This window comes from Mangifera indica, unplaced genomic scaffold (genome assembly GCF_011075055.1).
Source record: "Mangifera indica cultivar Alphonso unplaced genomic scaffold, CATAS_Mindica_2.1 Un_0012, whole genome shotgun sequence".
NCBI classification, from domain to species: domain Eukaryota; kingdom Viridiplantae; phylum Streptophyta; class Magnoliopsida; order Sapindales; family Anacardiaceae; genus Mangifera; species Mangifera indica.
The window spans coordinates 535,571-550,623 of NW_025401104.1; the positions used below are offsets into that span (position 1 = coordinate 535,571).

Sequence of the window (15,053 nt, forward strand, 5' to 3'; positions counted from 1 at the left end):
CTTCTTGATTTCTAGATGATAATATTAATGAATCATTGTAAAAATTACAAGAAACTCTTAAAAATCACATATAACCCCCTAGAAACTACATCGACCCCAATTATACTTAAAAAATTACATTCACCCACCGTGCATCATGCCTCAGAAATTTATGTCTATTGATAGATAGTAAAATTATATACATTTAATATAAATACCAATTTAAATATTAATAATAATATGTTATTTTGTAATTAAATATTATTTTATCTTAAATTTAAAATATTTTAATGACATAATCATCGATACTGAAATTGATACTCATTAAAAATGGATCTAATTTTATGAATAAAACTTTGTATACCCACTTTGAGTATATAAATATGTACACACTTATATATGTCATCACAAAATTAGGTGATTTTGTATTTATATGATGATATATATAAATATGTATATATTTGTATATTTAAAGTAGATACACATAGTATTATTCTAGTTCTATTGACGATAAATTAGCATATTTATGAGCATAAAGTGATACATCATGCTGATTAAAAAAAAAAAGTGAAAAGTGTAATTACTGGATGTCTTCATGCATCAAGCTAATCAATATGTATCATATTGTTTCTTTCACTAGTTTACATGATTCATTGTTTTCAAAATGATTAATTATTCCAGGGGATTTTATTTGCTTAACATATGATATGGATGATGTATGGTTAAAATTGTGTAAGTATACAAGAGTGCTAAAAGAATCGTCAATAAATAAAAAAAATTTATCATTATTGTATTTATAAAAAGATAAATAAAACACACTTTTTTATAGTTAATGCAATAATATTTTGTGTACTATTAACAAAATACAAACACTTACATATTATATGGTTGAATGATTTTTAAATTATAGGTTAAGTTACACTCAATCACACTATAATATATCAGTATTTTTACTTTAGAAAGTAATATTACTTTAAATTACAGTCGTATTTTGTCCAAAACCAAACACCAAAATAAATAAAAGATATAATTACATGTATAAACATTTCGTCCTAACTTATAATGCTAACTGATACTACATGTGATTTAATGATGTAATTGTTTACTTTTTTTAATTACTTTAAGATCACTCAATCATATGTTTTCAAATTAATTAGTATAGAAAAGTTAATAAAAAAATGTTTATATATATGGTTTTATTCATAAACATATTGAAATAGAATCAATTTCCAACAAATTTCTTAAGTGCATTGCCTTTCAAAGTGACCATATGTGGAACTTAATTAGTTAGAATTTTTAAATATGTGATTGCCTCCCAGACTAATTGGTTGGATTCATGATGTCTTACTTTTAAGATTAAAAAGAATGCATTATTTCACAAAATTACTTGTTTAATTAACACCTGATTAGAAATGTAATTTAAAGAAGTAAAGCCAACAATGATATTAATTTGATGTTGAAATATTTATAACCTCAAACCAACAAATAGGTTCCTTCTAAGCCACAACTTCAATGCCTTTTATTAGGGTTTAGTCCAATAAATAATGAAACACATAATACATAAGAACTTTGAGTTGAGACATCTTTTATTGTAAATATATAAATATTATGTCGACTCTCACCTACTAGCTTAAACTTCTAAGAGGGATTTACAACTTAAAGTGGTATCCGAGAAAAAAAGGTATAAAGTTCAAATCCAAATTGTTAAGACATTAGAAAGAAAGGCAAAATAGTTTATATGTTCTTTTTATGTGTGTGTGTATACATACATACATACATACATACATATATATATACATATATGTACACACACACACTCACTAAACCAATACAGTTAAAGGTATTTAATGTCGTTGATTTGATAATGGCTTAAATCAAGTTGGTAACATATAACCAATATTATTTATATGGCTAACATCCATTTCATATGCCATTTATATCGCTAGCATGCCCCCAAGCTCAAGGTGGTAATGTGGATCTTAGCTTAACATTGGAAACTAAATCCTTGAAACGATTTGGGTGGAGAGTTTTTATGAAGATATCGACAATTTGTTTGTCAAGAGGAATAAATATTGAATCAACAAGAAGTGAGAGTCAATCTCAATATTTAATCAATTTCTTGAGAGATGTCATTAAAAACAATCTATATAACAGTTTGATTGTCACATTGAATAAGAATAATTACAATAGCATATAATATTACGATGGCATAATCATATTACATGTCATTAATGGTTAACACAGGTATTTAATTGGAAAAAAAAAAATCCAAAACCAACGATTTTATCATTTAAGGTAAATTTCAGTAGTGTTCATGTGGTTAGACATTGATTTACTCGTTAACTACATGCGCATTGTATCACCAAGATTTATAAAATTTTTATGAACCCAAAAAGTAAACAAACAACGGCTACAATTCCCTCCATATAAAACCCTAAACTCTCCCAACAATATACCAATCACAACCTTCTATATCTCCCTACAATGGCTTCAAAAACAGTTACCCTTCTCCTTCTCTTCTTCTTCTTCACTTGCTCCGGAGCCACTGCACCGCCTCCTTCATTGTGTTCAAGTCGGGGCTATGACTTCGGAGTGTGTTTCGATGTATTCAACTCAGTGCGTGAAAACTACGGTAACTTAGACTCTTGTTGCAGTGTTCTTGGTGATTTGGTTAAATTTGAAGTTGATTTTTGCATATGCGAAACTCTTAACTACTTCATGATCTTCAATATCGACCTTGATTTGGTTTTGAAGTTCATGTTCCAGAATTGTAAGCCAAATCGTCGCTTCCAATGCTCATAAATGTTTGATGTACTTTGTGTCACAATTTATATTTCACTTTCTAAGTGGAATCGGATTGTAATGAAATTTCATTGCATTTCCCGAATAAAAAAGCGATATTTCATTTCATTTGTAGCTCTTTTTTTTTTTTTTCACTTTGTTTGTTTAATAATTGTATTGTTCTAGCATAAGTTGGACAATTTTAATCATTCTATGCAACGGGAAATGAATGTCAGATTTTTATACTCTGTTTTGAGTATTTAATTAGATATCAAATTAATATATCATCATATAATTAAATATTATTTTATCTTTAATTTAAAATTATTTAATCACATCATATATTATTTGAATATTTAATTAAATATTTAAAATTAATTAAATATAGTTTTATTAATATTATTTCATTTCTGAGTTACCATGATATGAGAAATTTTATTCTTAAAAAGGTACTTTTAGTAGAGGAATTAATGTCTAGTCTTGAATATAGACAATACCCACGAAGCAAGAGAAAAATGGTCGCCAAGAAATTATACATAGCGTACAAGTAAAAAGAAATTGAAGATCTTTAAGCAGAGATAAATAATTGAACCCACAAGTGTGAATCTTCAATGGCACAAATTCTCCTCTCTAATCACCTCTATATATATATATATATATATATATATATATATATATATATATATAAAAGTGTATACTGAAAAAAAGTTTACTAGGCTCAAATAACACAACCGTTTGTTGAATTTGTAACTGCATTTAAATTGGAGAGAAATTTAGAAGACAGATTTGTCAAATAGGGTTGATTCAATCTTAACTGCTTAAACTTAGGTCGATCAATTCAAGTTTGGGTTAATAATTAGATTTATTTTCATAAAATGAATTGAGTTTAAATTAACTCATATCGATTCTAAAATGTAATAATTTTTTTATGAGTTAAAGTTTTTACCCGTTAATCTTAAGTTGACTCATATAAATTTGAATCAATTTTATATTAAATTTGATTAAGTTGACTCATATAAATTTGAATCAATTTTACATTAAATTTGATTTAGATACGACTTGTTTGATCTATATAAGTGTCCATTAAATTTGCCCACCTCGTGTAATTGAATGTAAGGTTTTTCATTTCGGAGCCTGTTAAGCTTTTAGCCGAAAAGTCTAAACCTCTAAGGCCCAATATTGTCTTATCCAGAAATTCCTACTTCAGCATTTTTAAGGTTTATAATTATAATTAAATAACCAATTTTTTAGGGTTAATCCATAATAATTAACCAAAAATTTTATATATTATACAACTGAGTACTATTATACCATTATCTCTAAGTTCCAATGCAACCGACAAAATTCTATGTACCTAAAAAAAGTATTAAATTGATAGTCAATAAGGCCAAAGGGCTATTTTCCATCCAAGATATGTTGCATTCTCAAGTTTTCTTTTTTTTAACTTTAATAATCTTAAATACTCACCCACGAGCAGTTAAAATCAACAAAACTCTAACCCCTTACAATTTTTTCTCTTTTTGCCCCTCTAAACTTTAAAAACTAAAAGTTTCTACCAGCCTAAGTTTTAAAAAATAACAGTTTCACCCTAGGGTTTCTTTTTAAAATCTCTGGCCTCATCTTTAGCTCCATTGCCTGCAGCCTCTCCCTCTCGAAGCATCCTCTCCTCCCATTTGGACGTCCAATCAGCATTGGAGGAGCGGTGAAAGATAAAGAACTTCATCGGGAAAGACAAATCCGACGTCAATCAGGTGTCCAAATGAGAGGAGAGAGACCGTCAGAGGGAGAGGATGCTTCGGGAGGGAGAGGCCGCCGACAATGGAGCTGGAGATGACGTCAGAGATTTCAGAACGAAACCTTAAGGTGAAATTGTTATTTTTTAAAACTTAGGTTTGGGGAAACTTTTAGTTTTTAAAGTTTGGGGGGGGGGGGGCAACAAGAGATTATATTTTAATTTATTTTTAATATTATAGAGAAAATGACAATTTTACCCTTACTACAGTTAATTTTAACTGCTCATGGATAGATATTTGATATTATCAAAGTTAAAAGAGAAAAACTTGGGAATGCAACATACCTTGGGTGAGAAATAGTCCTTTGGCCAATCAATAATAATATGTCATTTAATGATTAAACAATTTTAAAGTAAAGTTAAAATATTATTTAAACATATAATGATATATCAAAATTAATATTCAAATCAGTATTCATTATATATACAACATATACAAAGAAAAGACAATTTTGCACTTAAAACCAATTGGCATAAAACATATACCAACAAGGACTTTTTACAAGAGATTCCCAAATTAGCAAATTTTCCCATGCAAATTTAGTTCAAGTTAGCTTGAATCAGTTTAAACTCAATTTGTTTTATAAAAATCGAGCACAATCCTTAACTTGAATTCGATTAATTCAATAAGAGTTAAAATCGAATCCAATTCTACTTTTAATGGGCTTTGATGCAGGATCTTTCCCTAGCTCATACACGAGAGCCATCTTCATCAATTGAAATTCAATTGCATAAGGCATCTTTATCAATCTTACCCTTTAAGCCAAAGAATATTCTCGCGTAAAAGGGATTCTTTATCGTACAATGGACACGCAACTGTTAGACAACTGGTACACGTCTCTGTCCCAAGAAATTTCTTTCTCATTTCTTTCACAATGAAACATATGTCATCATTAACTTAAATAAGATTGTTATTCAAAGATTTGAAATTCTAAATTGGCATAAAATTTGTCTCAGCTTTAAGAATGCTCAGTTTCTGAAGCTGTTGGTAAATTAAGTTATCTTCAAAAACCGTTCAGCAGCCTTTCTAACTCAGCATTTGCAGCCTATTTTGACTGCTTACTATGCTCTTGCTTTCAATCTTTTTCACCTTAATGCTGAGTTTCTATCAAAATCTTTGGTGGGTTTTGTGTTATGGAACTGGCGCTTGTGTCCAGCTCTGTCGTATGAAGATATTAAGTAGTTGATTCCAGTGTTACAGAAGATGGATTGAAGGAATTTAACCTCTTATCAAGCGAAAATATGACAAGAAACATAAGACCTTGCCCTTGAATGTAACCTTCTATGCAAATTTCACTTCCATTTTACAGGTCTTTGTTTCTGCTTGCGAAGATCCCAAACCGAAACCCAAGTTATCTAATATCAGAGTTTCGACCCTTCATTCTGCAGTTGGGGCAATCATACCACATCCATACAGACTGGAAAAACGCAAGCCTCGGTTAGTGATCAGCAGGATCATGAATAGTTAGTATCAAAGTTGAGCAATTTCAGTTAATGAATCGCAATAACAAAGACGAGGAATAAATGGTACACAGTCAGGTTAATCAACCCAGTTAGATTAGTTACCTCAGCAAATGCAGAGGCCTGCAACTATTTGGTGAAGCTCTAATGGAGACTCTCACCACTGCATAACAACCAACAGCAATGTTGGAATTCAAAACCAATATGCTAAAAATTAACAACAGGAAAAACTATGAACTGAGATAACAAGATAATACTTCGTTATTCAATAACGCAATTTATTTCCAATGCACTGAATACTACAAAAATCTTAGTCACATATTTTAGCCTCAGGAGAAATTATTCAAGACTCACAAGGGTATTTGGTTAATCTCAAACCTGAGACATTTTCCCCTTCCTCCTCCTCTCTACTCCTTTAAAGGCGACCCATCGTTTGATAGGTCCATCTTCAGCCAATAACTAGCTGAAAATTTCATTCCCAGAAAGAAACTGTCCTTGAATGATTTGTGGTTTCAGATTTTCATTTTGTTTTCATTTGACGATACAATTAGTTGCTAAATCTCTGCCTCAGTTGCACAATTTAACTGTGCAGGCCACAGCTTGTGCCCAATATTTCAGCCTTGCCTTAACATCTTCAGGGTGGTCACCTAGACAAGTAAATAGATCACAAAAGATTAAAAACAACGAATAATTTCCAAGTAAATCATAATTACAAAAAAGATTGACCAATCAAATGAAGTTCAAGCCAAGATCAAACCAATCTAGTAAACAAAACATAATGTTTTGAAATCAGTTTTTGATCCATCAGATCAATTATTTACAACATTTTACAAAAGCCCAGTTCATCATTTCCATCAAGCAACTCCAAAACTAGACAAAAAACAAAAATTTACTCAGATCCACAAACACTCACCAGGACTAGAGATCTTCCAATTAGCAATCGGGGTTGCAACAGACTCAGCCATTGAAGTCCTCTCTGGCAACTTCTGGTGTTCATCTAAGAACCTCTGACTCATTGAGTAACACAACTCAAGAGCAGGCAGGGTATTGCAAAGTTCAGGAATTTCCTCATAACCGAATCCAAAACCAAGATCACAGCACCCCTTTAACTCATCAAGATCTTCATCAGTCAAACTCTTGGTTCTCTTCAAGTCATCTTCAGAATCTGTTTCCACATAGCCCTCAAGCAAGACTTGGTTCTTCTTCTTCTTCTTCCTGCTCGGCGGCAAGCTTTTGCTGCTACTCAATTTAGAGGGGTGTGCAGATTCTTGATCGAAGCCATTGAGAGGGGGTGTGAAGGTTAAGGATTTGGATTCATGGTGGCTTTGGAAAGAGCTGTTAGCTGAAATCGAAGAATCGGCATCGGAAGAGAAGTCTTCCATTTTCTCGTTAAACTTCTGTCTTTCTCTCTGTTTCTGAAATGTGCTTGTAGGCGAGAACCATACAGTGCTTATAAGCTGTATCCAGACCAGAGCAGAGATAAGCACTTTTTTTATTTATTATAATTATTTGGTTCTTTCATTATTTTTAATTATTTAATTTTCTACTCTTCATTTAAAAAGCAAAAATACTATAATTTTAAAAAATCCCATAAAAAATAGGAAACCCTACACAAAATATAAGTATTCTCTCAGAAGCCCTCTAATTGATGGTGTTTAATTTTCATGAAAATTTTAATTGAGTTGTAGTATATATCAATGGGTTGTGTCTTTTTGTGTTACGGGTCAAAAGACACTCTATCTAAAAATGACTCAAATTAAAATCATATTTGAAATCCAATCCATTTTGTAAACAAGTTAATATGATATGACCTATCAACCAATTCTAGAAACGGGTTATATTGTCTCATAACAGAATTTATTTTACTATTTTGACATAAAACAACACATTTTATATATTTTTCGCTTATATGTGACCTGAATTGATTTAACATGACTTGTTTTGACGTAAAACGATATTTCTCAAATATGACATAACACTTATATACTATTCATATAACATGTTCGAGTTATGTTAGGTCAACCTCAACATAATTTGTTTCAAAAAACAGATTTGACTTGAGCATGACTCATCTACCATTCATGTCAAAAATATTCAACTTGGATCTCCATTTTTATATTTCATGTCTGGTTAACTATTCATATTACACCTTGCCAATTCTAGTTTTCGTTATCATTTTATAGGGTTTTTTGATAATATTAAAAATTGTACCTCTTAACAAAATGGAAGAACTTTTTATTGTAATTCAATTTCACATAAGAAACTATAATAATTTATATTTGGGCTCATCTTTGAGAAATATTATGCTAAAATGATTTTATTAAGGGTGCATTTGGTTAGAGTAATATTTTATTATCAAAAATAAATTATTATCATAAAAATAAATTATCTAGAAAATTACTGAATATAAAGTATTACTATATTTGATAAAAATTAATAAGTATAAATAATTATTATTTTTGATAAGATTCAATAAAATATTACTAAGATGTTATTTTACTAAAATATCTTTGGGTATAATTATTCAAAAATATTTTTTATGTTATTTGTTATATTTATTGAAAATAAATATATTTTTTCCTTAAAAAATTAATAAATAAATATACAAATATAACAAAATCAAAATTACCTTTAAGAATCATTTGGTTTGTAGCAATAAAATATTACCTTAATAATATATATTTTATTACTAACATACCTTGTTTGGTTTGTTAGTAATAAAATATTTCGGTAATTTCTTATTACTAATTGTAATGTGACAAATAATATAAGAAATAATATAATTACCACCTCCACTTTAAGTATTAAAGCATTATTAAGAAAATTTTGATTTTGTTATGATTATATTCTTATTTATAAATTTTTTTGGATAAAAATACATTTATTTTTAATTAATATTATAAATAATACGAAACATATTTTTAAATAATTATGATCAAGGATATTTAAGTAAAATAATATTTATAGTATTTTTTTATTATCTCCAACAAAATATAATAAATTTTTACCAAATTTTATTACACATATTAATAATTTAAACATAATAATCTTTTAAGTAATATATCTTTAAAGTAATTTTTTACTTTTAATAATAAAAAATTTTTATTTCTTATATTATCTATCACATCACCTTTAATATACTGGAATCATAATAAAAGGACCCAATTTAAATATTTCATACCAATATTTATGATTTATGCAGGATGACAACGACAGTATGATGCATACATGACACATATACAGAAGCATTAATTTATGATGTATGTATGGATGAATGTATTATTTGTTCGTTTGCTTTAATTGAGTAATACATATAAATAAGAGAAAACAAGTGGGGCTGATGAAATGGACATGTACAGCTATCATTTGTGTGGTTTCGAACATAATTATTAGGTATAAGATATATCATATGATACGATATATTATATATAAAAAAATTAATATAATATATTTTCAAAGCGATGATATTTTAATAAATAAATTTATTATTATTATTTTTTAAATCTATTATAGAAAATATATTTTACAAAAAATTACGTTTTTAATAAAAAGATTTAAAATATCATCTAAATATATTATATAAAATATATCATCCCATGTGAAAGTTTGGCACTTTAGCCAGAGCAAGAGGACAAGAGGGGTGTCGGGTCTACCATGTGAACGGTTTGTTGTTGGTGTTGATTTGGTCTTTAAACGAATGAAATGTGAACACATCAATACAAAAGGACTTTGTGTGGTCTTCAAGCAATATTATTATTGGAAATCTTTTTTAGCACTGCCTTGCATGAGATATTCATTTTGGTCCCCCTAGTTTTATTTTAAAACTAACAAGGATACTTTTTTCAAATACTATCATTTTAATCCTCCTACCCACGGGTTGTTTTCGTGAAGCATATGTTATTATTAAAAGTAGAGAAAACGACAATTTTTCATCTAAGTTTTATTTAATCTCAAAATCATATTTACAGTAAATGAAAAAAGCAAACACTCACCCATAAGATAACTGTAAACAAAATTTTTAGTTAGAGACAGAGATAACATCGTCGTTTTATCCTTAAATCCTAAAATTTTAAAAATTTATATTATTTTTCTCCTTAGTTTAAAAAACTAACATTTACCCTATGATTCAACTTTGAAAAATTTATTTTTTCCCCTCTGAAAAATAGAGATGGTAGGTTAAGAAGAGATCGAACATTTCGAATTGGCTAAAAGACTTATTCCCACCCAAGATATAGGGAAATCTCAAACTCTCATTCTCTAACTTTCAAAAATCCAAGCATTCACCTATGAACCAAATTATGTTAAAATCTCAATTAGAGTTAAAGGTAAAATTATTATTTAATAAAAAATTTAAAAAACTAAACTTTTATCACATTTCTCCCCCTCAATTTTAAAATCTCATATTCCCCCTCTCAAATTTTCTTTTAAAGTTTGAAAAGTAATAATTTCTCTTTAGGGTTTTCTCTCTATCTCTCTAACAACCGATTTCTTCTTGACCATTGGCCAACCTTCTCTCTTCTTCTCTGTCGGCACTCCTCTTTCTTCATCAGAGATAGAAACCGTCGTCTCTATCTTAGACAAAAATAGGACGTCTTCATCTAAGACAAAGACATCCTCTTTTAGCCTTTTTTTTTAACTCAAAAATCGGTTGTCAAAGAGATAAAGAGAAAACCTTAGAGGGAAAATTGTCACTGTTCAAACTTTAGGTGGTGTAAATATTAGATTTTCAAATAGAGAAGAGAAATATAATAAAACTTTAATTTTTTTTTTTGTTAAATAATAATTTTATCGTTAACTGTAACTGAAAATTTTAATAGAATTTAGATCATATTTAGATTTTTAAAAATTAGAGAATAAAACTTTGGGTTGTCACAATACTTTAGGTGAAAATAACTCTTTTGGCCTTTCCGAATCTGTTGGTTGGATCAATTTAATGCTTTTTCCTCGTGGCTATTTCACTTTAAATGGTTTGTTCACAAGGACCATCTTTGTAACTTTAAGGCATACCCGTGAATTGTCCAGTTCTTTTTTTTTTTTTAAATGTCCGGGGGGGGGGGGGGGGGGGGGGGGGGGGGGGGGGGGGGGGTGGGGGGGGGGGGCGTGTGGAGTGTGGTGTAGAAGTAGGACGGGGTGGAGAGGGGAAGAAGGCTGTAACTTTCCAACTGTTGCAGTTTCGACAGCTTCTAATTGTTATTATATAATGGGATCTTGCTACTTAAATTAATGTTGCTAGAAAAATAATTATAAGATAGAGAGCAAACTAGAAGGTTATTTGCCCCCACTTGAATCGATGTTTTAAGGTTTTGCCTAAAAAATAAAATTATATATATATTTTTTATATATAATTTAAATATATAAATGATATATTATTGTATTATTAGATAATTTTAAATTAAATATAAAATATCACTCAATTATATAATGATATAACATTTATATATCTAAATTATATATATATACATATATATATAGAAGAAAATTATGCTAAAACAACAAATAAACAATTGAAATCAAAAGTTTATTAAACCACTAAATAATCAGTTGGATTTGATTGACACACCAACCCAGCAGTAGTTGTTTCAATTAATCTTAATTTGTTCCAAATATAAAATAAATAAATAAAATATTAAATTAACCACATGTCAAGTGCTAATTGGACCAAATAGAATGACCATTTCAAATACGTAGTCTTTTCTTTTGTTTTTGTTTGTTTAGTTTTTCGCACCTTCCTTGTTTCCTATATTGTTGCTTGCTTCATTGGACATGACAAAATGCACATGACTAAGATATTAATTCACTTTTAAAAATTTATTATGAATTTTAACTACAAATTCAATTTTAATCAAGAGGCCACTAAATATATTAGGCCAATAGACTTATTCCCATCCAAGGTATAGTAAAATCTCAAACGCATATCTTTAACTTTTAAAAACTTAAATACTCATCTATCATCCAAAATCTGTTAAAATTTTCTGTTAGAATCAAGGGTAAAACAGTTATTGTATCAATAATATTAAAAAAACTATAATTTAATCTCATTTTCCTCTCCATGTTTTGAAAACTAACAATTTCACTTTTGTCTAAATATTTCTAGTTTTGACATCTAAGTTTTTTCTTCTCCTTTCTTTGGCCACCATTTTGTCATAGCGATGTCCTCTTCCCACTCTCACCGTCGGAATCGTTCGGTTGGCCACCTTGAAAGCCTCATGCGACAAAGAGACTCTTTGTTGTCTCTTTGTCAACAAAGAGGGACAATTTATCTTTGTCCCTTATCGTCAATGAAGAGATGAAGATGGATTATCTCATCTTTGTCTCTTCATCGAACAACTTCCCATGATGGTCATTCGAACTATTCCGATAATGAGGGTGGGAAGAGAAAGCACCGGTGATGAAGTGGTGGCTAGAGAGAGAAGAAAACAAAAACCTAGATGAGAGGGGTAGGGCTGGATTCGAGCCGAGCCAGCTCAAGCTCGAGCTCGGCTCGGCTCGGTTTCCAGCCCGAAACGAGCCGGGCTCTGCTCGGCTTGATCGAGCTCGAGCCGAGCCCGAGCTGGCTCGGGTTGGTTTGGTATATTTTTTTAAAATTTTTTTATACAAAACGACATCGTTTTGATCCTCATATATACACAAAACGGTGTCGTTTTGATATGAAAAACGAGTCGAGCCGAGCCGAACCGAAAACGAGCCGAACTCGAGCCGGCCATTAAAAAACCGAGCCGAGCCTGAGCTGGCTGCGAGCCGAGCTTAGCTCGGCTAGAATCCAGCCCTAGAGAGGGGAGATAGTTGCTTTTCAAAAATAAAAATATTTAAATAAAAATAAAATTATTAGTTTTCAAAATCTGAAAATATAAATGAGATAAAATTATAATTTTTATTAAGATTACTGGTAAAATAACTATTATACCTTTAACCCTAATATAAAATTTTAACAGATTTTGGATAATACGTGCGAAAATTTTGGCTCAAGATTGTCCTTGTTACTTTGTCTTGGATCTGTGCGGCTGTTATTGAGTTTTGTCATTTACCACTTTTGCTTGGTAATTCTATTCTGAGTACTCATTATAATTTAAATAATATTATTATTATTTTTATATAATTTAAATATACAAATAATATATTATTATATCATTAAATATTATTTTATTTTTAAATTAAAATTATCAAATTATATGATAACATATCATTTTTATATTTAAATTATATATAAAATATATATATATACATAATTTTATTATTAGAATTTTTATATTTGTTGTCATTAAAAGAATTTCATAATTCATATGAAATACGCATGTACATAGATTTGTAATAAATGATCATTTTTGTAGTAGTAAAACCAAACTTGTTTTATTCATTCAAGTTTGTTTGTAATATTTTCATTTTAGTTTGCATCAAATTAAAGGTATGGATATTATATTGTAAATTAGTGAGATTATATTATATTCTCAAAACTACATTAACACCCTAGTAATATTACTCACATATCAGTGTATCAAGGGTGTTATTGTAATATTTTAAAACACTATAGATAAATTAATAATTATTTATATTTATATTATTATATTTAGATAAAATAACATAAATACCTTTCGATTATTAAAACAAATGATTAATTTTAATAGGTGAATGAAAAATGGTTTCTTCAATCTTATTAGGCGAAATCATCATTTGATCACAAGTATGTCAAGTAACATGTTGTCCATCTCAATCAAAAATACCAAAAAAATAATTTTAAAAAAATTGTGATTTGATTTTTTAAGACATATAAGGAATAGAAACGTTGTCATGGCCAAATTTAACTAATTAAATATATTCATGTGGGTTAAATGGAAATTGCAAACCAAGATTATATGGAACATTAAGCTTTTATGATTTTATTGCAATATTTCTTGTTAATTTATTAACACATGTTGGCTATGAGCTCAAAAGGAAATCAAACTTTTATGCTTAATTACAATTACAATTTTTTTCGATGTTATCTCCCAATTAGGGATGACAATGGAGAGATGTGGGTCTAATGCCCAATTCTTCTTCCCTATCCTCGTCCCTATTTTCGTCTTTGTCCCTTCTGATTATGTCTTATGTTATGTTTCTGATTATGCACATTGGAAGATGATTGAGTTACAATGAGTGTAATTTATTTCAAAAAGCTTCTTTAATTTATTCATTGTCTTTTCATTATTAGGTTAAACGACATGTCTTATGCTGTAAATTTACTCCACCTTTAAATAACCTAATTATTTATTAAAAGATTAAAAAAACATAAATAAATGATTAATTCTTATGTCATGATTTTAAGCTCTAATAAGAGCAATACTATACGGATGCAGGTTTAAGTATTTAATTATGAATCTAAAAGATATATTGAATGTTATTTTATTTTTAATTTAAAATTATTCAATCAAATAATAATACATTATTTAAATAGTTAAAATTGGATATTCATAACTTTATTACTTTAATAAACACGTAAAAAGAATGAGATAAATTATAATTTCGACGTTAAATCTTATGAAACATGTAATTTGATCAATAAATCTCACGTGACACTTGGTTAATTTTAATACGATTAAAATTTATTTTTGATTAATTAAATTAATTAAGAATATTAAATGGTGAGGGACTATATCTATATCTATGACACAGACACATTCAATTTGTCATTTTGTAATTTGATTAATAAATTCTCATGCAATATCTTAAAACTTAAATGCTATTTTACTTGTGCAATTTGGAAACTCAGAAACATTGAACAAGAAACTGAAAACAGATTTGCAAATGAATATTATAAAATTATATCCTCATATTTGTGGCTCTTCTTAATATATGTTGAGCCAAAGAATCATGCGCATGAAGACATTTTTTCTTGTTTCTTTTCTGCAAGGTTCTGGATTTAAGTTAATGTTTTAAAATGGAATTACATATCGGTACCAAACCGAACTCAGTTTGATATTGTAACCAAATCAAATAATAATATTTTAATATATATTGATCAACCTCACGACTGTGTTGTTGAAATTTAACAAAACCTCGTGTGGGA

At 28.9% G+C, this 15,053-nt stretch overlaps 1 protein-coding gene across 3 annotated transcripts; it reads right to left on the minus strand.

Moving 5' to 3' along the window:
* Positions 1 to 5,393: 5,393 nt before the first annotated feature.
* LOC123205684 lies at positions 5,394 to 7,497 on the minus strand. Of its 3 annotated transcripts, none has more exons than XR_006499884.1 (4): positions 6,927 to 7,497; positions 6,392 to 6,660; positions 6,119 to 6,176; positions 5,394 to 5,970 (listed from the first exon to the last, which is right to left on the minus strand). XR_006499884.1 is itself a non-coding variant. In XM_044622702.1 (2 exons), exons 1-2 carry the CDS (start codon positions 7,393 to 7,395, stop codon positions 6,581 to 6,583), a joined length of 549 nt encoding a protein of 182 aa, XP_044478637.1. In that variant the 5' UTR covers positions 7,396 to 7,497; the 3' UTR covers positions 6,271 to 6,580. The 3 variants fall into 3 exon arrangements, 1 of the variants encoding a protein (XP_044478637.1); XR_006499883.1 differs by having other exon boundaries at positions 6,368 to 6,660; positions 6,927 to 7,496; XM_044622702.1 differs by lacking the exons at positions 5,394 to 5,970; positions 6,119 to 6,176 and having other exon boundaries at positions 6,271 to 6,660.
* Between the last annotated feature and the right edge of the window lie 7,556 nt (positions 7,498 to 15,053).

Bases quoted from the DNA above. Each gene is read 5' to 3' on its own strand.
- LOC123205684 (XM_044622702.1), bottom strand. From the start codon at position 7,395: ATGGAAGACTTCTCTTCCGATGCCGATTCTTCGATTTCAGCTAACAGC. The intron at 6,661-6,926 runs GTGAGTGTTTGT...TTACTTGTCTAG, and splicing joins TTGGAAGATCTCTAGTCCTG to GTGACCACCCTGAAGATGTT.